The sequence below is a fragment of the Cololabis saira genome, chromosome 1 (assembly GCF_033807715.1).
Source record: "Cololabis saira isolate AMF1-May2022 chromosome 1, fColSai1.1, whole genome shotgun sequence".
Classification (NCBI taxonomy): domain Eukaryota; kingdom Metazoa; phylum Chordata; class Actinopteri; order Beloniformes; family Belonidae; genus Cololabis; species Cololabis saira.
In genome coordinates this window covers 6,356,778-6,383,033 of record NC_084587.1, presented here as the reverse complement: position 1 = coordinate 6,383,033, position 26,256 = coordinate 6,356,778, and the positions used below count along the sequence as shown (strand labels likewise).

Sequence of the window (26,256 nt, the reverse complement as noted above, 5' to 3'; positions counted from 1 at the left end):
TCTAATTTGAAACAAAACTAATTGTTATGATTTTGAAAGTTTTGTCAACATTTAAACCAACGGCACTAGCAAGACTGGGAGATGGAGACATTTTCAAATAAGAATCTGGATGCAGCAAAGCATCATGGGAGGAGGAGGAGACAACCTGTCTTTTAGAGATGTGTCCACGGAGGAGCGACGTGGACCAAGTCCTGTTAGAGCAGATACGTTGTTGTTGCTTCAACTTTCGCGCCAATACAAACACGACGTAACTGACTTTGCAGCGACGTAATGACGTGGCTCCCCTTAGCTATGGAGGATTTTTTGTTTTAAATAAATAAATATCATTAATTAATTAAAATGGGAATGAAATATATCATTAATTAATTAAATGTGTCATTAATTAAAATTAGAATGAAATATGTCATTAATTAATTAAAATACAATTCATTTTAAGTAAAAATATATATTTATTATTTCAGCATTTAATTAATTAATGACACATTTAATTAATGATTTCGTGTTACGTGTGAATCATGAAATGTAAATGTAAAACTGTCAGTTTCACTCGTCAAACTCAGTGGGCGGGGCTGCAGTTTTACATTTCATGATTCACACGTAACACGAAATCATTAATTAAATGTGTCATTGATTAATTAAATGCTGAAACAATAAATATATATTTTTACTTAAAATGAATTGTATTTTAATTAATTAATGACATATTTCATTCTAATTTTAATTAATTAATGACACATTTAATTACATAATGATATATTTAATTCCCATTTTAATTAATTAATGATGTATTTATTTATTCAATTATGGCACAAAAAATCCTCCATACCCCTTAGCACCCCGAGCTGTGGAAAAGCAAACCGGTTCTCAGCTGGTTCCTAGTTGAACGAGTTGTGAACCAGCACTGGCCCAAAACCAGCTCTGGAAGGGTACAGTATGTGTGTCCAGTGACATCCAGAAGATACCTTCAACATGAAACCTGTTCTCTTCAACTTAGAGTCATTTACCAAATGTTCAGTCCATTTGAGTCGTCACCAAACACGAATAAACTCACAAAGCATTTCCCAAATGAGCAGGAAGGGACTTTGTTTTGCGTCATAACAACGTCTTAAGTTCACATTGAAGTGACCAGAAAAACACAAGTATTCAGCATCTTTAGTCCATAAACTGAATTATGAACAGTCACTTTCTTTCTTTCTTTCTTTCTTTCCCTCCTTGGAGGCCTCACTCTTCCCCCACTGTACCAGACAATAGAAAGCTCTGACGAACGAAGGACACACACAATGAACTCCCTACAGTCTGGACAGACATATACCCCCCCCCAATCCCTCAAGCACCCATCAGTTATTGTCGGCCAGAGAATGACTCCTACCCCGAGACCCCTCCACACTCCAGCCTCCCAGGAGAAACAGCAGCAAGACAGTGCATTTTAAAAAGAAATAAGGAAGGCCAGGAGGCAGAAAGCACAGACCGAGGTGCCTGAGAGAGACGCAGGACGATGAGCAGCTCGCTGCAGCTTGAAGGTTGAACTCAAAGTGGGGCAAGGTGAGCGTTAAGAGGGGCATCCGTGACCAGGACAAGAGTCGGCCCTTCTCTCAGGGAGAACCTCCACCTCCTAACTGAGGTGATCCTGGGACGAGGGTTTTAGAGGGGTGGATGTGAAATTAAGGTCTCGTTTACACAGAGCAAAAACGGTGGTGTTTTCATGCGTTTTGGCCGTTCATTTACACAAAAACGAAGCTCAAAGTCACCAAAAATGATCATTTCTGAAAACTCCGGCCAAAGTCGAGATTTGCAAAAACTCCGTCTTCACGTTTGCTTGTAAACGGAGGGAAACGGAGATTTAGGATTCAGAACGTCACATTATGAGACAGAAACGTCACCAGCGTCATGTGTGCGACCTGTGTTTACAATTAGTTTGGCCACCATAAATATTTTCTTGTATTTGACCTGTTTTACATCTAAAGTCGCACGTAACTCCACTTTTCTGTCACTCCAAACCAAAGACTAGATTTAGATTTCTAACTGCTCATTTGTATATTTTGTTTTTATAAGTATGATATTAAATTTTATGTTAAGGAGGCACCCGATAAGCTCTTTTGAGTTTTCGCCTCCTCCTGCACTTTCAATTTGTAAAGTTGGTAATTTTATTTGTGTAATGTTTAACTGTGCAAATAAATAAATCTAAATAAATCAAAATCTAAGACTCTCGTTCATCTTGGAAGTAACTGGAAGTTACTCGTGTCATTTGTTGATGTTTTTTTCCAGGATTCTGATTGGCTAGCATGACTTTATCTTCTCGTTACACTGCCCCCTGTAGGTTTGGCTGCTCATGGCACCTTAACAGCGTATTTATGCGGGTTCGTGTAAATAATGGTATTTTTCAAAACGTAGAGGGGGACAATTCAGTTTTTGTAAATACCCGGCTATGTGTAAACGTGGCCTAAGAAAAGTAAGGAAACCAGTACAGTTAAAGTAGGCCTGTAGTGATGCGTCGATGACGTTGACTTCAAAATATCGTCAACGTCATATTTTGTCGTCGATGCATTCGCCGCGCACACGTGGGTCACCAAAACAAACTTCCTCACAGCGTTCCTGACAAAGTCCTGCAAAAAAGGCCAAAGTCATCAAAAGTATTATATGTGAATACTTTAAATTCAGTCCTAAACACCTTTGGGAGTTGATATCAGTCCAGTCCAGCACACCCGACATGTTGGAGCATCTACAGCAGAGCCCCCCCCCCTCGTCTCTAATGGGCAGTATAATAATAATAATTGCAAAAATGAAATTATGGTCTGCCTCAGCTCCATACATTTGATGTTTTCTGGTCATAACTCTGTTTACCGGGATCAAAAACATTTTTTTTACCGTTTTTTTTTTTTTACCGATTAGCAGAAACTAAAGTGCCACCGGAATATGATTCCTACCAAAAACAACTTTTTATTTAGTTCCATCAGCCATAGAAATATTCCTTTCGTGATTAGACTTTATGTCATAAAAATAGGCAATTTAGTGTAAAACAGTGCCCTGTTTTATCCAAATATTTTATTTTTAATATGTTGTTTTTAACACATTTGGATAATATGCAGTCGAACAAAAAACTGTGCACGGCATTGTTTTGTTGGACTGTAAGAGTAAACAGGTTGGCCTTTTTATTTTGTATAATTTTATTCAATATTTATATTTTGCTGTGCAAAACTGTGTTGTTTAATAAACTATATTATTAAAACATTTGTATATTTATCTGCTAAATTATGTTTTTTATTAATCGAACAACAGAAAAATAATCGTTAGAATAATTGTCCAATTATTTATTAGATTAGTTGACTAATCGACAAAATATTCGCCTGATTGATCGTTTTTAAACTAATAGTTTACCCCCAGCACTAAGGTATGAGAAGAGGGGTAGCTACATGAGAGACACAAATAAATGCCAAACCTCTGCTTTTAAGTGCGCATCAGTGCGCACGCAGCTCACCAAAAAATGGTGATGGCCGCAGCGTGAGAGTACGTGTCTCGATCGCTCTGTCTGCTCTGTTTTCTGTAGCCGACAATACTGCAATGTTACGAAATTGATCAACTTTTATTTAGTCAGCCAAGTGTAGGCACTTTCAGTCGTATCCTGGTGAACTCTTTTTTGTATTCGGAGGGCGCAACAATGGCAACTTTAACGCTACAAAGTTTGCTGGACGCCATTGAGAAGAGCAAGACGGAAATGCTGACCCACATCAACGCAAAAGTTGATCCTATTCAGACTGGCCTGACTAATATACAGACATCCCTTTACACACTGGGAGCACAAGTCGAGTTATTAGAGGGAAGAACCAGCACAAATGAGAACAATATTGACGATCTGACGGAACGAGTGAGAGCACTTGAAGCAGATAACACTTACCTACGCGAGAAGGTGGACGATCTGGAGAACAGGTCTCGCCGTTCAAACCTCCGTGTAGTTGGAATCCCTGAGTCTGCCGAAGGTTCTGATATGATCCGGTTCTTGTCCCAGCTGATCCCGTCGCTCCTGGGCCAGGAGAATTTCCCTACTTTTCCCATCATTGAAAGAGCCCACCGCTCACCGACTCAACGTCCGAATGACAGGGATACTCCCAGGCCCATTATACTGAAGATGCTCAACTTTCAAGACAAGATGAAAATCATCCGACTGGCCAGGGAGAAAAGGAAAGTGGAATTCAACGGGTCCCGCATCTACTTCAATCCGGATCTCAGCGCCGACTTGGCAAGACGACACAAGAGCTTCGCCGGCATCAAACGTGAGCTCCGTGAACGTAAGATCAAGTACTTTGTCAGATATCCATGCACATTGTGTGTCTCCACTGATGGCAAAGAACAGCGCTTTAATTGTCCTAAGGGCTGCCCTAATATCAGCACCGAACTCTCCTGATAGTATGTGTTAGTGGTTGAAGCTTGCTGGCCCCGTGTAGGTTAGCGCTGGGTTAGCCTTCAGCTGCTAACCTGTATCGTGCCGGTGGCTTGAGTTGGTGGACAACAGTGGCTGATTGACTCTTCTTCTGAATCTTCTTCTCATCTTCTCTTCTTTTGTTTTAGTTTTTGCTTTAAATGGGGACTATTAGTGATACTTTGCTATATTTGTGTTTATATACTGGCTGTTGTGTTGATCGGGAGGCATTTGTCTTCCACATTGTTGTTTGTTTACTTCTGACTGTCGCAGAACAAATGCGTCACTTCCCCTATAGACGTTTGTGAGAGGACCTCGTGGTTGTAATGGGTAGGCCATGATGCTGCCTGTGCATAATTATTTTTTTATTCTCTTTTTCTCACTGCAGATATTGTAGTTCTTTGTTTGTTTGGTTTTTGTTTATGTTTTTCTCTGCAGGCTACGATTATGTATGAACATGGGAGTGTGTATTTTTTTTTTTTTTTTTTTTTTTTTTTTTCTCTTCTTTCTCTTCTCTCCCTTTCTCTGTAAGCAGACAGAGCATTTTGAGTCCATAGTGAATCTTTACTGGTATGCCCTGGGCTATAGACCCCATGGAACCTGATGCTACCTGGGTTAAAGCTTGGGCATCCTCTATTGATTTGTCTTTTTATTTTTTTGTTTTTTGTTGTGAGTGTATGTTTTGTGTGTGTTTTATGTGTGTTTTGACTTACTGCAACCTCATTTTAGTGTTAATTATTTTGTTTGGTGACGGCATTGATAGCATCAAAAAATACAATGGATGATATTAAAGGATTAAAAGTGATTCACTTAAATATTAGAAGTCTTGTACCTAAGATTGATTTACTGCGTGCGTGGGTTTATTTGCACAAACCAAGTATCATTACACTTTCTGAAACATTTCTGAACAGTGACATCTCTGATAACGAAATCAGCATAACAAATTATTTATTATATAGGGCAGATAGACTCACTAGGCATGGAGGGGTGGCTATTTATGTTTCCGTCGACATGGTATCTGAACTTATTACTCCCTCTATTGCTCCACAGGGTTTTGAGTCGGTTTTTGTTAAAATTGTTTTACATACTAATAAGAGTTTACACATAGGTAGTATATATAGACCACCCTCTTCTCCAGTGGACTCTTTCAAAAATTTGATTTCAACTATTACATCCATATCTGCCATGAATGAACTAATTTTACTGGGTGATTTCAATAGAAATTGGCTAGATAAGTCATCCGACACAATTAAAAGGAAATTCATTGGCATAAATCTTACCCAGCTAATAAATGAACCAACACGGGTCACCAAAAAAACAAATTCTCTACTGGACTGGATATTGGTCTCACATCCTGACAGGATTATTAAATCTGGAGTTATGTCAGACTGCTTTAGCGATCACTCGATCATTTACTGTATATGGAAAATTAAGCTCCCCAAATCACCACCAAAGCTGATCAAGATCAGGCAACACAGGAAAATGGATCCAGAATTATTTTGTAACGATTTAATTAATATAAATTGGGACCGTTTTCAGTTGATACCCAACGTTCAGGATGCCTGGGACTATTTTTTCACTGAATATAACGAAGTGCTGGATAAACATGCTCCGTGGAAGATGATCAAGGTCAGAGGTCAACATCTTCCCTGGATTACCCCAGAACTTATTAGTCTCTTCAGGCAGAGAGACAAAGCATGGTCGGTTTATCGGAAATCGAGAAATAATGCTGACTGGGAAGTGTACAGACAACTTAGAAATCAGAGTAAAATTAAAACTCGTAATGCCAAGTCTAATTATTATAATGAATGTTTGAACTCTGAATTCAAAAATCCAAAACAATTTTGGCGGAAGATGAAATCAATTACAAATGATAAAGAAAAGCATATAAGTAACAAACTAAGAATTGATGGTAATATTTTGCATGATGCTTTATCCGTTGCCCAAGCATTTAATCAGCATTTTTCTTCTGTCTGTTCTACTCTTCTTCCTGTCTCGAAAACCAATGAATGGTTTGGCAGCACTTCACCTGCTGTCAGTTCATCTTTTTCATTCAGAAAAATCATGCCAACCGAAGTACTGAATGCTATTAAAGAATCCAATGGTAATAGTAGCGCTGGACTTGATGGACTTGAAAATAGATATATTAAATTAGCTGCCAATGTTCTTATGTATCCTCTTGCGGATCTGTTCAATCTTTCATTTTCATCAAATGAATTACCTATCATCTGGAAACTGGCACGAATCACACCGCTCCACAAAGCTGGTGATATTCTTGACTGTAATAATTATAGACCCATATCTATTATTTGTTCAATTGCAAAAATCTTTGAAAAACTGGTCCATTCTCAACTCACAGATTATCTCAAGATTAATAATATTCTATCACCTGCTCAATCTGGCTTCAGATCCAATCATTCAACAACCACTGCATTGCTGAAAATAACAAATGACATCTTCACTGCTGCAGGCAATGGTGAAGTCACAGGTGCAATATTTATTGACCTAACCAAAGCGTTTGATTTTGTTGACCGGTATTTGTTATTAGATAAACTGTACAATATAGGTCTATCTAAAAATGCAATTCTGTGGTTTAGTGCGTTTCTTCACAATAGAAAACAATGTGTTGTTTTAGATGGCAAATTTTCTGATTGTCTGATCCAGGAAAGAGGAGTGCCACAAGGTTCCACCTTGGGACCCCTTCTGTTTTCTATATATGTTAATGATTTACCATGCATCTTCAATAATTCTTCCGTACAACTGTATGCTGATGACACGGTCATCTATACATCAAAATCTGACCCACTGGAAGTGCAGGCCATTCTTCAATCTGACTTTAATAGACTTGAAGACTGGCTCTCGTGCAACAAATTACTTCTTAACAAAAATAAATCTGTCACTATGATCTTTGGTTCCAACTTGAAATTGAAATCTATATCAAGTTCAATGTCTATATTCTGTAAAGATGGCACATTTCTGCAGAAGGTCGATAAATTTAAATATCTTGGTGTATGGATGGATCCCACCTTGTCATTTAAATCACATATTGAAAGTATTGTACGGAAAGTGAATTGTCGAATGAACATGTTACATAGATCCAGAAAATGTTTCACAAATCGTGTTAGAAAGAGACTGGTTGTGCAACTGATCCTTCCGATATTTGATTATTGTGATGTTGTTTACTTTTCCTCTTCTAAATGTGTTTTAGCTCCTCTTAACAAAGTGTACAATAGAATCTGCAGATTTATACTGGACTGTCCTTATCATACTCACCATTGTTCAATGTACCAGTCTCTTCACTTCCCCTCTCTTCATACTCGACGACAGACACACTGGTTTCAATTTATATTTAAATGTATTCATTATGATTACCCGCCTTATTTAAAACAGTATTTTTTACAACTTACATCTAATTATCAAACCAGGCAATCTATTTATCCTTACTTTGCAGTGCCTCACAATAGGAAATCAGTGGGTACAAAAGCATTCAAGTTCAAAGGCCCAAACGACTGGAACCATCTACCTGTAGTTATCAGATCATCGCAATCATTAATCTGTTTTAATCAAGTCCTATCCACCTACCTTGAAACACCCTGCTCCTGCTTTCATTAACTCTGTCACCATATTTCTTTTCATATTTTTTTTTTTAAATATTTTTTTATATTTTTTATTTTTTCTTATTTAATATTTGTCCAAACTCTGGTTGCAATCTTGTCGAAGTGATTTTTGTATATGTCTGTCTTGTTTTTTTTTTTGTTTTTTTTTTTTGTTTGTTTTGTTTGATTGTTTGTTTTTGTTTTGTTTCCCTGTCTGTATTGTATTGTATTGTCTTGTCTCCTTTCACTGTATTGTGCTGAATTGTGTTATGTCTTGATGTTTTTTGTGTAGGACCCCCTCGTAAACGAGTTGTTACAACTCAAGGGGCTTATCCTACTAGAAATAAACAACTTCAAGTGTCGGTTGAATAACTAAACTACGTCCAAACCCTAGACTCTTCCACAGCCCTCTACGCCCACTTCTGTCCTCTCAACGGCATTCAAGTATTAAATATCAACTGTTGTTGATGTGAAGAGTGACCAAATTCCCAATAATGCTTTTTTTTTGTGTAAATCCTGATGTCGGTACATCAAAAGCTGCGGTGGCGTGCGAGGTTTGCTCTGCAGCTGCGGCTCTCTAAACCTCCGGGTGGTAATAACGGAGCTGTGATGGGGCTCAAACGAGCGGCGTGAGAGCAGATCGCTCGTTTCCAGAGACATTAGGGACTTGTTACTGACCGTCTTGAGTGTTTTCTGAACGCACACACACATTGTTGCATCCCTGTGCAGGATGAGGGGAGGATCTCCAGGGGATCTTTACACCGCTAAAGCTGAGAAGACATAAAGGGCCTCACCAGGTTGACGAAGTCCTGGTAGCAGATCTTTCCATCGGCGTTGCCGTCGGCCAGAGCCAGCAGGACTTCCAGTTTGTGGGGGTCGAGCTCAGAGCCGTGGGTCGCCAGCAGGTCCCTGAACCGCTCGGTGCTGATGAAGCCTGAATCCTCCGGGTCGTACTGCAGGTGGAGAGAAACAGCCGAGGCATTAAAATTACACGTTACCTTCCATAATACTGTAAATGTAGCATGCACGGCCATATCTGTGCTTAAATAAAATGAAATACTGCAAAATATAATACTTCACAGGCGCAACAAACATGCAGAATTATCAAATGCATCATCGATTACAAACAAACAGAAGTTAATGATCGGTACAAATAATCCAACTCCTTCAAACAGCACAATAAAACAGAAAAAACTAAAATATGTCTGGAGCCGCAAAAAAGGAAAAGTCTTGTATAAGCCTTAGAATGAAGACAACACATGCTGCATGTTTCTATTTTAGTAATAACTGGGGGAAGATATTTTTTCATTATGCACTTCGAGAAAAAGTCGAAATGTCGAGAAAAAAGTTGAAATTTTGTGAATAAAGTCTAAATGTTGAGAAAAAAAGTCTAAATGTTAAGAAATAAGTCGAAATGTCGAGAAAAAAGTCGAAATGTCGAGATTAATGTTGAAGTACAATGTTGAGAAAAAAGTCTAAATGTTGAGAAAAAAGTCAAAATGTTGAGAAAAAAGTCGAAATGTTGAGATTAAAAAAGAAAGGAAAAAGGAAGAAAAAAAGAGAAAAAAGGAACAAAAGAAGAAAAAAAGAAAAAAAAGAAAGGAGAGGAAAAAAAAGAAGAAAAAGGTCAAACATTTTTGAAAAAGCTCCAGGAGCCACTAGGGCGGCGCTAAAGAGCCGCATGTGGCTGTAGAGCCGCGGGTTGCTAACCCCTGGTCTAGATCGAGGCTGGTTTTAGGGGGGGCAGGGGTGGTCTGTGCCCACCCAAACGTGCGTCCTGCCCACCAAATCAAAGTTATGGGGATCCTTTATTTTTTTATAATTTAATTTTTTTATAAATATAAAAAAATATCACAGAATATGTGTACCGTTTCTGATTGGGTGGGCACTGCGCATCCTTTTTAGACACAACAATGAACGCATACCGCAAAAGTTGTGTCTCGGCGGACAAGTGTTCAGAACAGCGCACACTGAAGGCTGATTTATGGTTCCGCGTTGCACCAACGCAGAATGGTGCGCGTCGCCGCGTACCCTACGCCGTAGGCTACGCCGTAGCCGTGGCTCCAGAGCCTGCACAGACCGCAGCGCACCGCCACCCGCATCGGCGCTCTCCGCCTTCGCCGGGATGGAGACGCCTCTCTCTATCCCGGTCCATGCCGTGCAGGCTCTGGAGCCGCCAGCCTGCCCCGGGACCTTTTAAATCAACGCAGAGCCTACGCCGTAGGCTACGATTGATTGATAAAAAAAAAAAGCAAACAATAAAAAAAGCAAAACACATAAAATAAATGCAGCCTCAACAGGGCACAAGCCAGTGTCCTATTTGTGCCGGTGTTCTGCCATTTTTTGCTGCTTTGCCAAAACCTAATGGTTTTCTATCTTTGCAGAGCTACAATTTTTGTGTTTTGTTTTTTTCTGTATTTTACTCCCTAGCCCACTTCCTTGTCTCTTGCCAGGCCGTTATTGTGAATAAGAATGTTCTTAATGACCTGCCTGGTTAAATAAAGGCCAATGACTGAATGAATATCAAATAAAGCCATAGAATTGTTTTTTTTCTCTTTATCGTATAATGTTCACAATGTGTAATGCAATTCTTTTCATGTGTAATGTATTTTGATGGATCAAATACTCAACATCCCATATTATCCATTTTACATCGTGCAAGAAATGATTGGCGGGGCAATCAAACTTTGAAAATCGACTGTGCGCATGCGCAGAACCACAAAGTAGCATTTCTCAGCAGGTAGCAAAGATTGGCAGAACAGCGGTCCCAAGCCCGAGTAAATGCAGAGGGAAGTGTCAGAAAGGGCAATTGGGTTAGCATACTGTGGAGAAGATAGATGAACTGATATGATGACAGCATAGTTTTCTATGAATTTCGGGGGGTTTGACCCCCCAAAAGTTTTTCGCCCGCGCCGCGTTGTGGCACGGGCATCGCCCACCCTACATTTCAGTCTGCCCACCTTAGTGGGCCTCACTAAATCCGGCCCTGGTCTAGATTATTATTAATGTCTTTAAAATGACTCAAAATCACATTTAACTGCATGGTGGTTTTCTTAAAAAAAAAAGAAGGAAAAAGATCTAGTTTCTCTGCTTCATTTTCTCTTTTCTTGGAGTTTTGGTTCAAATCTCAGCTCCGGTGAATGATGACGCCCACAGGACACTTTCAAAAAAAAAAAAAAAGCTTTGAATAAAAGTCGAGCGGGCCTTTATTTCCTTGGTTGTTGAAGATGCTTGAGGGAAACCACCTGACAAGGTCGTTCCAAACTCTCAGGCTTGACTTTCTTCTGCAGGCGCTTTCACAGCCGGGACTCATTATTTCACTTCATTTGAAAAGTATACCAAATAGTCAAAAAGGGGCAGATGTGTTGTGTAATAAGATTGACATTTTGGTATTAGACTGCTCAATACTGGTGTCACGTTGACAGATTTATTATAAATGATACAAGTGCGCGCCAGAGCGCCGCTGCAGCGTTCACACCGGCCCCAAGTGAATCATGACCAGAGTTACTAGGGAGCGATCTAAACCGAGCAAATGTGGAAATACCGCGACGTCCGCTTTGGCCACGTGAAATAATAACATCAAGTAATGAAATCTGTTATATTAACATCCTCCTGTCCTTCTTCTGGTCCTCTGTGGGGTAGGGATGGGCGGTATGGATTAAAAAATGTATCACGATAATTTCTGGCATTTATCCCAATGACGATAAAAATAAATTCTCTTTCTTTCTTTCTTTCTTTCTTTCTTTCTTTCTTTCTTTCTTTCTTTCTTTCTTTCTTGCTCATTTCTTTCTTTTTCTTTCTTTCTTTTTTTCTTTCTTTCTTTCTTTCTTTCTTTCTTGCTCATTTCTTTCTTTTTCTTTCTTTCTTTCTTTCTTGCTCATTTCTTTCTTTTTCTTTCTTTCTTTCTTGCTCATTTCTTTCTTTTTCTTTCTTTCTTTCTTGCTCATTTCTTTCTTTCTTTCTTTCTTGCTAATTTCTTTCTTTTTCTTCCTTTCTTTCTTTTTTGCTAATTTCTTTCTTTCTTTCTTTCTTTCTTTCTTTCTTTCTTTCCCACAGGCTCCTTTCTTTCTTTTTCTCTCTTTCTTGCTCATTTCTTTCTTTCTTTCTTTCTTTCTTTCTTTCTTTCTTTCTTTCTTTCTTTCTTTCTTTCTTTCTTTCTTTCTTTCTTTCTTTCTTTCTTTCTTTCTTTCTTTCTTTCTTTCTTTCTTTCTTTCTTTCTTTCTTTCTTTCTTTCTTTCCCACAGGCTCCTTTCTTTCTTTTTCTCTCTTTCTTGCTCATTTCTTTCTTTTTCTTTCTTTCTTTCTTTCTTTCTTGCTCATTTCTTTCTTTTTCTTTCTTTCTTGCTCATTTCTTTCTTTTTCTTTCTTTCTTTCCCACAGGCTCATTTCTTTCTTTCTTTCTTTCTTTCTTTCTTTCTTTCTTTCTTTCTTTCTTTCTTTCTTTCTTTCTTTCTTTCTTTCTTTCTTTCTTTCTTTCTTTCTTTCTTTCTTTCTTTCTTTCTTTCTTTCTTTCTTTCTTTCTTTCTTTCTCATTTCCTCAATTTATCGTTTTTACCGGGAGATGGCAAATTCTTACCGTGGGGAATTTTATTGACGGTTTATCGTGAACGGTAAAATATCGCCCATTCCTACTGTGGGGCTGCAGTTCAGGTAAAGCCTTGTTTTCACTTTGCACACACACATTTACACAGACATACACACCTGCTCCCTCACCTACAGACTCACTCCACAGTTTTGGGAGACAGATAATCGCAGTAGCCTAGTCCTGATTTTGTTTTAAAGACCTGGAATGGTTGCTGTTTGTGTCTCTGCCTGTTCCCTTTTCTGTTTGTTTTCTCTCTTGCAGATTCCAAAGGCTTGTGTGCCCATTGTGTGTTTTCTTGTTTCAGATTTGCAGCAGAGACCACCCCCCACCCTCTTACCCCTCTCATATATATGTAAAAAGAAAAAAAAAAAGCTTCATACAATGATGAAAAAACTGGCTTATAGGCTTTTGGCCTGTTGTTGCTGTTGCTGAGTATGATAATAAAAAGAAACTAGAAAATTTCTGGAAATTTTGATATGGGCATGCCCTACCGCCCATTCGTCCCCTCTCGCCGCTTTGGTTTGGGGCTGTAGTGGTTGTGTTCGGGGTGGTTCTATGTCAGTTTGAGGTGTTTTTACGCTTGTATTTCATTCATTCCTGTGCTCCCAATAGTTATTAATGAGGCGCGCTTTTTGGCATCTAGCGTTGCCATGGTAACGCTTTTGACTGAGAATAGTAATGCCCATCGAGGCAAGATGGAGACGCATGTAACGATGTATGCCATGCATGGGTGCATGTTCTGGTTCAGGCTACGTTAACGGATAGGTTTTTTTTTTTCACCATGGTACAAAACCCCATCCGAATGAATGGGGCCATTTGGCCTGGATTTTGACATAAAATTTCCTTAAATCCCAGCTTCATGAGATTTGAGTATGTTGAAGTCCACAGCGTGCCGAGTCAGGGGACATTTGTACGATGTCTCTACGATAATCTGTTGCCTAGCAACAAGCGTCCAAAGTCAAATGGAAATAAAAAAGAAAAATGAAAGGTCAATATCGCAAAAATTTTAATAATTGGCATAATGAGCTTGTAGGGTCCGTTAGTGCCAATCGGGCCGAGTGTTTGAAAGTTTGAACGATGTCTCTACGATAAAGTTCGACCGAGCAATAAGCGTCTGAATTTTCGCCTTTTTTTTTGCTTTTTGGCGTCTAGCGTTGCCACGGTAACACTTTTGACTGAGAAAAGTAATGCTCATCGAGGCACGATGGAGACGCATCCAACGATGTATGCCATGCATGGGTGCACGTTCCGGTTCGGGCAGCATTAACAGATTGTTTATTCACATGGTCCCCCATACAAATGCATTGGTTTTTGTTGCCATTGTAACAAGCCCCATAGGATAGAATGGGACAATTTGGCTTCAATATCTCAAAAGCTGTAAACGACAGCGTAATGAGACCTCAGTATGTTGTAGTCCACATCAAGCTGAGTATTTTAACGTTGAATCAAAGTCTCTACGATATCGCGTTGCCGCGCAACAAGCGTCCAAAATTCCGTTAGCGTCAAAATGAGCAACGTGGAATATCTCAAAAACCGTAATAGCTAGCTTGACGAGACTAAAATATGTTGCAGTACAAAGCGCCCCGGGTTTGTCAATGTTGTAATGATGTCTGTACGATAAACCGTTGCCTAGCAACAAACGTCCAAAATAAAAGAGATTTTTTTTTTAAATTGAAAGTTAAATATCGCAAAAACTGTAATAACTAGAATGATGTAGTTGTATGGTCCTTTAAAGACTATCGGGCCGAGTGTTTCAAAGTTTGAACGATGTCTCTACGATAAAGTTCGGCCGAGCAATAAGCGCGGGAATTTTCGCCTTTTTTTTTGCTTTTTGGCAACTAGCGTTGCCACGGTAACCCCTATTACTGAGAAAAGTAATACCCATCGAATCACGATGGAGACGCATCCAATGATGTATGCCATGCATGGGTGCACGTTGCGGTTCGGGCCGTATTAACGGACGAAAAAAAGTGCGGAATAATAAGAATAATAAAAACTAGAAAATTTCTGGAAATTTTGATATGGGCATGCCCTACCGCCCATTCGTCCCCTCTCGCTGCTTTGGTTTGGGGCTGTAGTGGTTGTGTTTAGGGTGGTTCTATGTCAGTTTGAGGTGTTTTTACGCTTGTATTTAATTAATTCCTGTGCTCCCAATAGTTATTAATGGGGCGCGCTTTTTGGCATCTAGCGTTGCCACGGTAACGCTTTTGACTGAGAATAGTAATGCCCATCGAGGCAAGATGGAGACGCATCTAACGATGTATGCCGTGCATGGGTGCACGTTCCGGTTCAGGCTACGTTAACGGATAGGTTTTTTTTTTCACCATGGTACAAAACCCCATCCGAATGAATGGGGCCATTTGGCCTGGATTTTGACATAAAATTTCCTTAAATCCCAGCTTCATGAAATTTGAGTATGTTGAAGTCCACAGCGTGCCGAGTCAGGGGACATTTGTACGATGTCTCTACGATAACCTGTTGCCTAGCAACAAGCGTCCAAATTCAAACAGAAATTAAAAAAAAAATGAAAGGTCAATATCGCGAAAACTGTAGTAATTAGCATAATAAGGTTGTAGGGTCCGTTAGTGCCAATGGGGCCGAGTGTTTGAAAGTTTCAACGATGTCTCTACGATAAAGTTCGGCCGAGCAATAAGCGTCCGAATTTTCGCCATTTTTTTTGCTTTTTGGCGTCTAGCGTTGCCACGGTAACACTTTTTACTGAGAAAAGTAATGCCCATCGAGGAACGATGGAGACGCATCCAACGATGTATGCCATGTATGGGTGCATGTTCCGGTTCAGGCTATGTTAAAGGATAGGTTTTTTTTTCACCATGGTACAAAACCCCATCCGAATGAATGGGGCCATGTGGCCTGGACTTTGACATAAAATTTCCTTAAATCCCAGCTTCATGAAATTTGAATATGTTGAAGTCCACAGCGTGCCGAGTCGGGAAACATTTGTACGATGTCTCTACGATAACCTGTTGCCTAGCAACAAGCGTCCAAAGTCAAACGGAAAAAAAAAAAAAAATGAAAGGTCAATATCACAGAAACTGTAATATTTGGCATAATGAGCTTGTACGTACCATTAGGGACAATCGGGCCGAGTGTTTGAAAGTTTGAACAATGTCTCTACGATAAAGTTCGGCCGAGCAATAAGCGTGGGAATTTTCGCCTTTTTTTTTGCTTTTTGGCAACTAGCGTTGCCACGGTAACCCCTATTACGGAGAAAAGTAATGCCCATCGAGGCATGATGGAGACGCATCCAACGATGTATGCCATGCATGGGTGCACGTTCCGGTTCGGGCCGTATTAACGGACGAAAAAAAGTGCGGAATAAGAATAATAATAAGAAAAGGGAAACCTTTTCTAGATACTAATATATCGCCTTCATTTTCATGTTTTTCCTCGTTTTTCCGGCCGTGTTTTAGTTTTTGGGGATTTTTTTTTTCCACATCCGAGCGGGGTCATGCTGTACACCCGCTGGTGCGCAGTGGGACTTTTGCGACTTTAGCTTGTTAGCAACATTGCCTTTTGGGCCATTCTGGACGATTGCAATATGGTCATGCCATTACTTGGCATGCCCATAATAATAAGAAAAGGGAAACCTTTCTAGATACTAATTTAACGCCTTCATTTTTCAGGTTTTCTCGGCCGTGTTTCATTTTTTGGGGATTTTTTTTTCCCACAACAGAGCGGGGTCATGCTTTACACCCGCTGGTGCGCAGTGGGACCTTTGTGACTTTAGCATGTTAGCGAAACGCTAGCAACATTGCCTTTTGGGCCATTCTGGACGATTGCAATATGGTCATGCCACTACTTGGCATGCCCATAACTAGAAAATTTCAGGAAATTTTGATATGGGCATGCCCTACCGCCCATTCGTCCCCTCTCGCTGCTTTGGTTTAGGGCTGTAGTGGTTGTGTTCGGGGTGGTTCTATGTCAGTTTGAGGTGTTTTTACGCTTGTATTTCATTCATTCCTGTGCTCCCAATAGTTATTAATGGGGCGCGCTTTTTGGCATCTAGCGTTGCCACGGTAACGCTTTTGACTGAGAATAATAATGCCCATCGAGGCAAGATGGAGATGCATCTAACGATGTATGCCATGCATGGGTACACATTCCGGTTCAGGCTACGTTAACGGATAGGTTTTTTTTTCACCATGGTAAAAAAACCCATCCGAATGAATGGGGCCATTTGGCGTGGATTTTGGCATAAAATTTCCTTAAGTCCCAGCCTGATGAAATTTGAGTATGTTGAAGTCCACAGCGTGCCGAGTCGGGGAACATTTGTACGATGTCTCTACGATAAGCTGTTGCCTAGCAACAAGCGTCCAAATTCAAACAGAAATATAAAAAAAAATGAAAGGTCAATATCACAAAAACTGTAATAATTGGAAAAATTAGGTTGTACGAAACTTTAGTGCCAATCGGGCAGAGTGTTTGAAAGTTTGAACAATGTCTCTACGATAAAGTTCGGCCGAGCAATAAGCGTCCGAATTTTCGCCTTTTTTTTTGCTTTTTGGCGTCTAGCGTTGCCACGGTAACACTTTTTACTGAGAAAAGTAATGCCCATCGAGGCACGATGGAGACGCATCCAACGATGTATGCCATGCATGGGTGCATGTTTTGGTTCAGGCTACGTTAGCGGATAGGTTTTTTTTTCACCATGGTAAAAAACTCCATCCGAATGAATGGGGCCATGTGGCCTGGATTTTGACAAAAGATTTCCTTAAATCCCAGCTTCATGAAATTTGAGTATGTTGAAGTCCACAGCGTGCCGAGTCGGGAAACATTTGTACGATGTCTCTACGATAACCTGTTGCCTTGCAACAAGCGTCCAAAGTCAAACGGAAAAAAAATAAAAAATGAAAGGTCAATATCACAAAAACTGTAATAACTGGAAGAATGAGGTTGTACGTACCTTTAGGGACAATCGGGCCGAGTGTTTGAAAGTTTGAACGATGTCTCTACGACAAAGTTCGGCCGAGCAATAAGCGTCCAAATTTTTGCCTTTTTTTTTTGCTTTTTGGCAACTAGCGTTGCCACGGTAACCCCTATTACTGAGAAAAGTAATGCCCATCGAGGCATGATGGAGACGCATCCAACGATGTATGGCATGCATGGGTGCACGTTGCGGTTCGGGCCGCATTAACGGACGAAAAAAAGTGCGGAATAAGAATAATAAGAAAAGGGAAACCTTTTCTGTATACCAATATATCGCCTTCATTTTCATGTTTTTCCTCATTTTTTCGGGTGTGTTTTAGTTTTTGGGGAATTTTTTTTTCCACATCCGAGCGGGGTCATGCTGTACACCCGCTGGTGTGACGTGGGACTTTTGCGACTTTAGCATGTTAGCGAAACGCTAGCAACATTGCCTTTTGGGCCATTCTGGACGATTGCAATATGGTCATGCCACTACTTGGCATGCCCATAATTAAAAAAAAACACAACATTTTAGATAGGGCTTTAAGTATGAAGATGAATAAGATAAGATTCTATAAAAATAACAAAAACGCTTTTGTTCTGCTTCAAATATCAAGTTTTACACCAAACCTGTCACAAAATCCAACCATAAATGTAATTAAAACGATATATTTGAGGGCAGCTTCTGTACTTTTGATCTTTATTAATTGCATATGTAATAAAAAAAGATCAGAAAGTAACTCAAAGCAGAGTTCCTGGTCAATCTGGAGAAACCAGATCTTGATTTTGATTTTTAATTTTTTAGTTTTATTTCGGTCCATTTGGTTACAACATAATACAACATAAGAATAGTCCAATATTTTAAATGGCACCGAAAAGGTATAGGCTGAAGCCAATTAAGTAATTATGCCTACCCTTTTATGAACCTCAACTCAGGAGGTTTTATACAAAACAAAACTAGTAATTTGGATTCAAACATTGAAAAAGAATGGATATATTGGACAAATAACAGAGGTATTTAGACAAGAAGCAAAGACAAAAAAAACAAAGACAAAACAAAAAACATCCTATAAATTACAAGGAGTGATAAAGTAAGTGGTTTGCGGCTAGAGACTGTACAGCGCGGAGAGCAGAGGTTATGATTAGGGTCTTCATTACAACTGGTTGCAGAAGGAGAACGGAACAAGCATCCCTTTAAACCTAAACCCTAAACTGGAGATGACAACCTAACCCGTCACGTCTGCACGACTCAAACCACGACCACAGACACATTTGATGCACAAACTATGAAGTGCCTTACAAAAATAAAAGCACCTACCTTTCCTGGCAGCAGATAATCTGCTTCCTGTCCCAGACGTTTGGTCATGATGAAGTCGCATCAGTGAGAGTCTCACTCGACTGCGGCACTCCGGCTGTCACATTGTCCGTCCCAGACTGAGCAACCTTATTTCCAACCAGGACTAAAGGATTATGGGCTAAGACCCTCGGCACACCCCCCTCTCTCCATCCCAGAAACCCCCAAACAGCCCCCGTCTCCCCCCCGGCACCCCCCCTCAGCTCAGCCTACATTCATCCCTCAAGCTTCTCACGTCGAGTCCAGTAAACGTGCCGTTATCTACTTTGCAAAGCGGCCACATATTTATTTCCCCACTAGGGATGGGCGGTATGGACTAAAACATTTATCACAATCATTTCTGCCATTTATCCCGATAATGATAGAAATGACAATAAAAAAAATACCAATTAAACTCCACCTTTGTAACTATAAATCTATCACCACATTCAGTCTTTGGAGCCAAATCACTGCTCTAAAAGATACTAAATACTAAACTACAACAACTTCCTCTTTCCTTCCTTCCTTCCTTCCTTCCTTCCTTCCTTCCTTCCTTCCTTCCTTCCTTCCTTCCTTCCTTCCTTCCTTCCTTCCTTCCTTCCTTCCTTCCTTCCTTCCTTCCTTCTGCTCTCTCCTCTCCTCCCTTCCTTCCTTCCTTCCTTCCTTCCTTCCTTCCTTCCTTCCTTCCTTCCTTCCTTCCTTCCTTCCTTCCTTCCTTCCTTCCTTCCTCTTTTCTCCCTTCCTTCTTTCCTTGTTTCCTTCCTTCCTTCCTTCCTTCCTTCCTTCCTTCCTTCCTTCCTTCCTTCTGCTCTCTCCTCTCCTTCCCTCCTTCCTTCCTTCCTTCTTTTTCCCTTCCTTCCTTCCTTCCTTCCTCTTTTCTCCCTTCCTTCTTTCCTTGTTTTCTCCCTTCCTTCCTTCCTTCCTTCCTTCCTTCCTTCCTTCCTTCCTTCCGTCCTTCCTTCCGTCCTTCCTTCCTTCCTTCCTTCCTTCCTTCCTTCCTTCCTTCCTTCCTTCCTTCCTTCCTTCCTTCCTTCCTTCCTTCCTTCCTTCCTTCCTTCCTTCCTTCCTTCCTTCCTTCCTTCATTCCTTCCTTGTTTTCTTCCTTCCTTCCTTCCTTCCTTCCTTCATTCCTTCCTTCCTTCCTTCCTTGTTTTCTCCCTTCCTTCCTTCTTTCTTTCCTACTCCAATTAAACTCCACCTTTGTAACTATAAATCTATCACCACATTCAGTCTTTGGAGCCAAATCACTGCTCTAAAAGATACTAAATACTAAACTACAACAACTTCCTCTTTCCTTCCTTCCTTCCTTCCTTCCTTCCTTCCTTCCTTCCTTCCTTCCTTCCTTCCTTCCTTCCTTCCTTCCTTCCTTCCTTCCTTCCTTCCTTCCTTCCTTCCTTCCTTCCTTCCTTCCTTCTGCTCTCTCCTCTCCTCCCTTCCTTCCTTCCTTCCTTCCTTCCTTCCTTCCTTCCTTCCTTCCTTCCTTCCTTCCTTCCTTCCTTCCTTCCTTCCTTCCTTCCTTCCTCTTTTCTCCCTTCCTTCTTTCCTTGTTTCCTTCCTTCCTTCCTTCCTTCCTTCCTTCCTTCCTTCCTTCCTTCCTTCTGCTCTCTCCTCTCCTTCCCTCCTTCCTTCCTTCCTTCTTTTTCCCTTCCTTCCTTCCTTCCTTCCTCTTTTCTCCCTTCCTTCTTTCCTTGTTTTCTCCCTTCCTTCCTTCCTTCCTTCCTTCCTTCCTTCCTTCCTTCCTTCCGTCCTTCCTTCCGTCCTTCCTTCCTTCCTTCCTTCCTTCCTTCCTTCCTATCCTTCCTTCCTTCCTTCCTTCCTTCCTTCCTTCCTTCCTTCCTTCCTTCCTTCCTTCCTTCCTTCCTTCCTTCCTTCCTTCCTTCCTTCCTTCCTTCCTTCATTCCTTCCTTGTTTTCTTCCTTCCTTCCTTCCTTCATTCCTTCCTTCCTTCCTTCCTTGTTTTCTCCCTTCCTTCCTTCTTTCTTTCCTACTTTTCATTCTTCCTTCCTTCCTTCTTTCCTCCCTTCTTCTCTTCCTTCCTTCCTTATTTTCTCCCTTCCTTCCTTCCCTTCCTCCCTTCCTTATTTTCTCCCTTCCTTCTTTCTTTCCTTCTTTTCATTCTTCCTTCTTTTCATTCTTCCTTCCTTCCTTCCTTCCTTCCTTCCTTCCTTCCTTCCTTCCTTCCTTCCTTCCTTCCTTCCTTCCTTCCTTCCTTCCTTCCTTCCTTCCTTCCTTCCTTCCTTCCTTCCTTCCTTCCTTCCTTCCTTCACGTACGTTGTGCGTCGATTTCACGCGGAACCATAAATCAGTTTTACACAAAAACGTCATCAACGGGAATTTGTCGTTTTTACCGTGAGATACAAATTCTTACCGTGGGGAATTTTTTTGACGGTATATCGTGAACGGTAAAATATCACCCATTCCTATTCCCCACATATGCAAACACTTCCCTGCTGTATCTTTGAAACGCCGGGGGCTTCGTGGTCGTGGGTTGGGGGGCCGGAGGTGCAGGGAGTTGCAAACACTCAAGAATGTGTCTCTGATGGCAATTTCATGCACCTTTACCCCGTCCCTCCAGCCGTGGTGAACACTTCCCTCCGACGACGATGGCCCGCTCAGGAAGATGCAGCTACGCGCTCGGCACCAACCTGCCGCTCAGCTGATGTCAGGTTTGAGAAAAAATTATATTTTTGAATGAAAAGGGTCAAATAATTGTGAAATATGGTCTTTAAATGTTAATTTAGGGCCATATAAACACAAACTTGTAGGAACTCTGCAGATTCCGGGTCCTTCTTGGCCCTTTTTCCATCAAAGTTTGGATTTTTCCAGCAATTTCTGTAACCGTGACGACGCAGAGGTTGTTCCCACTAGCGGAGGCGCTGATTGAGGTTTCCAACGCCCGTGTGATGTCCAGAATGAGACTGAATAAAGACGTAATCAGGACAGGGTCAGAATGGAGCAGCCGGCTGTCAAAGGGGACGTGAGAGTGAAGCTGGTACCGCTGACGAGGACGCAGGAGGATACAGGGTCCTGTATGAAACTGGACTTTTCATACAGGTATTCGGTTATCACAACATCCCAAACACGCCACTGCCAGATTTCTGTTCAAACATTCATCAGCTGATCCAGAAGTTATGAAGAGAAATCAGGGCGCTTCTCCACGGACACGATGACTGACAGATTAGAGAGACAGAACCTCCTCTACGAGCTTCCCCGCTGTGACCGAGCGTTGTAGGTTCCTCCTGTGCTCGGTTCTGTTCAAGACCAGATCAGCCAGTCCCAGACTCACCCGGGCCCACGGGGAAACGTAAAACGGCTACAGGCTTAAGAAGAGAACGCTTTACTCAAATAAAATGAACGATGCATTCTAACTCCTGACATTTGTTTTTGTGATTAACCCCTTGTGCTGTCTTCGGGTCAAGGAAGGAGGAAGGGAAGAAGGGAGGAAGAAAAGAAGGAAGGAAGGAAGGAAGGAAGGAAGGAAGGAAGGAAGGAAGGAAGGAAGGAAGGAAGGAAGGAAGGAAGGAAGGAAGGAAGGAAGGAAGGAAGGAAGGAAGGGAGAAAAGAAGGAAGGAAAGAAGGAAGGAAGGAAGGAAGGAAGGAAGGAAGGAAGGAAGGAAGGAAGGAAGGAAGGAAGGAAGGAAGGAAGGAAGGAAGGAAGGAAGGGAGAAAAGAAGGAAGGAAAGAAGGAAGGAAGGAAGGAAGGAAGGAAGGAAGGAAGGAAGGAAGGAAGGAAGGAAGGAAGGAAGGAAGGAAAGAAGGGAAAAAAGAAGGAAAGAATGTACGAGGGGAGAAAAGAAGGAAGGAAGAAAAGAAGGAAGGAAAGAAGGAAAGAAGGGAGGAAAGAAGGAAGGAAGAAAAGAAGGAAGGAAGGAAGGAAGGAAGGAAGGAAGGAAGGAAGGAAGGAAGGAAGGAAGGAAGGAAGGAAGGAAGGAAGGAAGGAAGGGAGAAAATAAGGAAGGAAGGAAAGAAGGAAAGAAGGAAGGAAGGGAGAAAATAAGGAAGGAAGGAAGGAAAGAAAGAAGGAAAGAAGGAAGGAAGGAAGGGAGAAAATAAGGAAGGAAGGAAAGAAGGAAAGAAGGAAGGAAGGGAGAAAATAAGGAAGGAAGGAAGGAAGGAAAGAAAGAAGGAAAGAAGGAAGGAAGGGAGAAAATAAGGAAGGAAGGAAGGAAAGAAAGAAGGAAAGAAGGAAGGAAGGAAGGGAGAAAATAAGGAAGGAAAGAAAGAAGGAAAGAAGGAAGGAAGGAAGGGAGAAAATAAGGAAGGAAAGAAAGAAGGAAAGAAGGAAGGAAGGGAGAAAAGTTCACTATTTGTGTCAATGTAGACTTAACATAACTATAACAAAGATAGACACAGAAAATAACTCCTATCAAAGTCAATACATCAAATAAGTAAAGTAAGCGCTACATCAAAGAGATAATTGGTTAACAGAAAATAAATACAAATAAATAAATAAAAATAAGAAGAAGCACCGTTATGTATTTCTCCACAACAACTTAAAAAATTTGCATCTCTCCACTATATAATTCCCTTCAGGAGCCCTTTAAAAAGTTTACGTATTTGCCCCACTTTGCTTCATATAGATCCAATCTTCCCAGACGTTTATGACATTTTTTCAAATGCTGCAACTCGTGCCGTCTCCACAGCCCACTCTGTAAGAGAGGGCACTCCCTCCGTCTTCCATCCCCTGAAGTATTTGTCTGCCAATCATGATACTAACTCCTGACATTTTTGACAAATCACAAGTCTGTCTTTATGTTTGCACTCGAACAATAAGCAAAACTACATAATGCCCTTCATGTAAACACATGTTAAAGCTCTTTGATGCAGAAATACATATACGGGTGGAAACAGGCAGGTTGGATCACGATGGGCGAGATCGGGACGGTCTTTGCGTCCTTTACGGCTTATGTGGGCCTCGCAGTCTCTCCAGAACTTGGGAGACACTTGGGTACAGTAGTGCACTTTAAGCAGGGTGCTTAGTTTCTCAAGAAAACAAAAACAGAAAGGAGACAGATTTAGGTAATCTGTTTATTTCGGTCAGGGTTAAGCCGTCGCCGTAGCCTTGTGTTTGTGGGTTATCGATTGCTGTAAAGGCTGTGGGCCGTGAGGACAAGGAGCCACTTTTAACTGTTCCACGGACTTTTGCACTTGGTTTCAGGCCGTAACCACGGTGATCTCTGCAAATTACAGCCAGGTCTACTTCTCTGCTACAGTTTCAACATGATTCCAGAGAGATTTAACATATTTCACTGATACATCTAAACAAGATGAACGGGTTTAAGGTAGTGCATGAGTGTTGGGAACGAGTAAAGATTTAAGCTTCCACATGTCAGATGTTTTATCCCGTCACATTTTCATAACAATGTTGTTGTCTCTGTGTCACGTAAAGTCTGTTCTGCAAACAGCGTGATGCAAATCCCTCAGATTAAAAAAAAGCCCTCACACACACACACACACACACACACACACAAACACACACACACACACACACACACACACACACACACACACACACACACACACACACAACACACACACACACACACACACACACACACACACACACACACACACACACACACACAAAGAAATCCTGCTGCAGACATGAAATTACACAACACTCCCAGGCGGCGATATTAAGGCCTCCTGAGCCGCCTCTTGTGCGGAGGAGAGAAACGGCGGAGGGAGGGGCGGCGGAGGAGAGGATGGGGGCGTCGGGGACTTAGCCAGCGAGGGGGGGCTGCAGGTCGGACACAATGCAAAGGCTTTTTGTTTTCAGCCTCATTTTCATAAAGCTGAATATTAAGGAAGAAGAGGGTGGGCGGTCTGTGAGGGTCGGGGAGATCCACATTTGCATAGAGATGCCTGGAGACATGCAGCGCAGAGAAACCCCCCGCCCATCCTCCCCCCCAACAACCCAGCGACGGGGAGGTCTGGGAAACGCAGCATCATGCACTTCAGAGTTTGATCACATCCACCGGCTGAATCCTCAACAGGCTAGACCAGGGGTCTGCATCCCAAAATGTTGAAAGAGCCATATTGGACCAAAAACACAAAAAACAAATATGTCTGGAGCCGCAAAAAATGAAAAGTCTTGTATAAGCCTTAGAATGAAGGCAAATGGGGAAAGGCGAAATGTCAAGAAAAAAGTCAAAATTTCAAGAAAAACATTCAAAATGTCGAGAAAAAAGTTGAAATGTCGAGAAAAAAGTCAAAATTTCGAGAAAAAAAGTCAGAATTTTGTGAAAAAAGTCCAAATGTCGAGATTAAAAAGGAAAGGAAAAAGGAAGAAAAAGGAGAAAAAAAGAAGAAAAAATAAAAAAGGAAAAAAAGAGAAAAAAAAAAGAAAAAAAGGGGAAAAAAAAGCGAATTTTTTTTTGAAAAAGCTCCAGGAGCCACTAGGGCGTACGGCTCTAGAGCCGCGGGTTGCCGACCCCCGGGCTAAACCAAAGCCTGGAAAAGGGGGCTCACACGAGACCATGACTACGTTTACATGCAGTCAAAATTCGGGTTATTGCTAATATTCCGGTTACTGAAACATTGGGAATATTCCGTTTACATGCGTGAGCAAACAGGGTTATCCCTGTATACATGGTAATTAATCATTCAGGATATCTGGATCAAACCAGCGACGCGCGGAGAACGTCATGACACAATTCCCGTCATTTCCGCTTCTTCTTCCTGTATCCAAATTCAAAACAAATGCTGCTTTGCGCAACCTTTCTCTCACCTTCTTGTAAATCTTCTATCCCGGTACTTTCTACCGTCTACAAATGCAGAAATGTTCATATCCTTCATTACATTTATGAAGTGATTAGTCTCCTCCTGGTCTTGTGTTTCTCCGTGTTTATAAGAACTTCCTGGACTCAAAAGACCAGGATTCCTTGTGAACAGAACATGTGCAGAAAACAAATTCATGTTCCGTTTGATGGGGATATTCCGTTTGGCGTTTACATGACCCAATATTCAGGTTTTAAAAGGAGTAACCCAGGGGTCATATTCGGGTTTTTAAAACCAGAATATGAGCAAATTCAGGTTATTCAAAGGGGTTATTGGTGTTTACGTGACCGTGCAAATTCGGGTTATTGCCAATATTCGGGTTTTAAAAGGGTTATTGAAACGCAGTCCATCTGGGCCCCTCTGGTCCAGTCCGGTCCAGACTGGTCTCCCGGGTCTCACTGACCCGGACTGGTTCTGCTCCCGGTCCGGGGGAGGCCTGAGCTGCAGAGGAGCTGCTGCAGGAGCAGAACGACGTGGTCGGTGGGTGACGGGAGTCTGACGCTTGAGGGAAGTGTGAGTAAATGAAAACAGACGGTCGCCATGGTTACGACCACATGCAAAAGTCAGAGCTCCCTTTGTAATCTTGTGTTTCCTTGTGGTTAAATGTAATAACTGTTCATAT

At 41.3% G+C, this 26,256-nt stretch overlaps 1 protein-coding gene across 4 annotated transcripts in view; it reads right to left on the bottom strand.

Moving 5' to 3' along the window:
• The window catches only part of rhbdl3 (rhomboid, veinlet-like 3 (Drosophila)), a 180,189-nt gene that overhangs the window by 87,610 nt on the left and 66,323 nt on the right, over positions 1-26,256 (bottom strand). For 3 of the 4 annotated variants that reach the window (XM_061732531.1, XM_061732618.1, XM_061732705.1), the window contains one exon: positions 8,805-8,963. In XM_061732531.1, the coding sequence (XP_061588515.1) occupies positions 8,805-8,963 (159 nt within the window). Of the gene's footprint in view, positions 1-8,804; positions 8,964-18,839; positions 18,916-26,256 lie in introns of those variants that run through there. The other variant, XM_061732785.1, reaches the window with a different exon arrangement.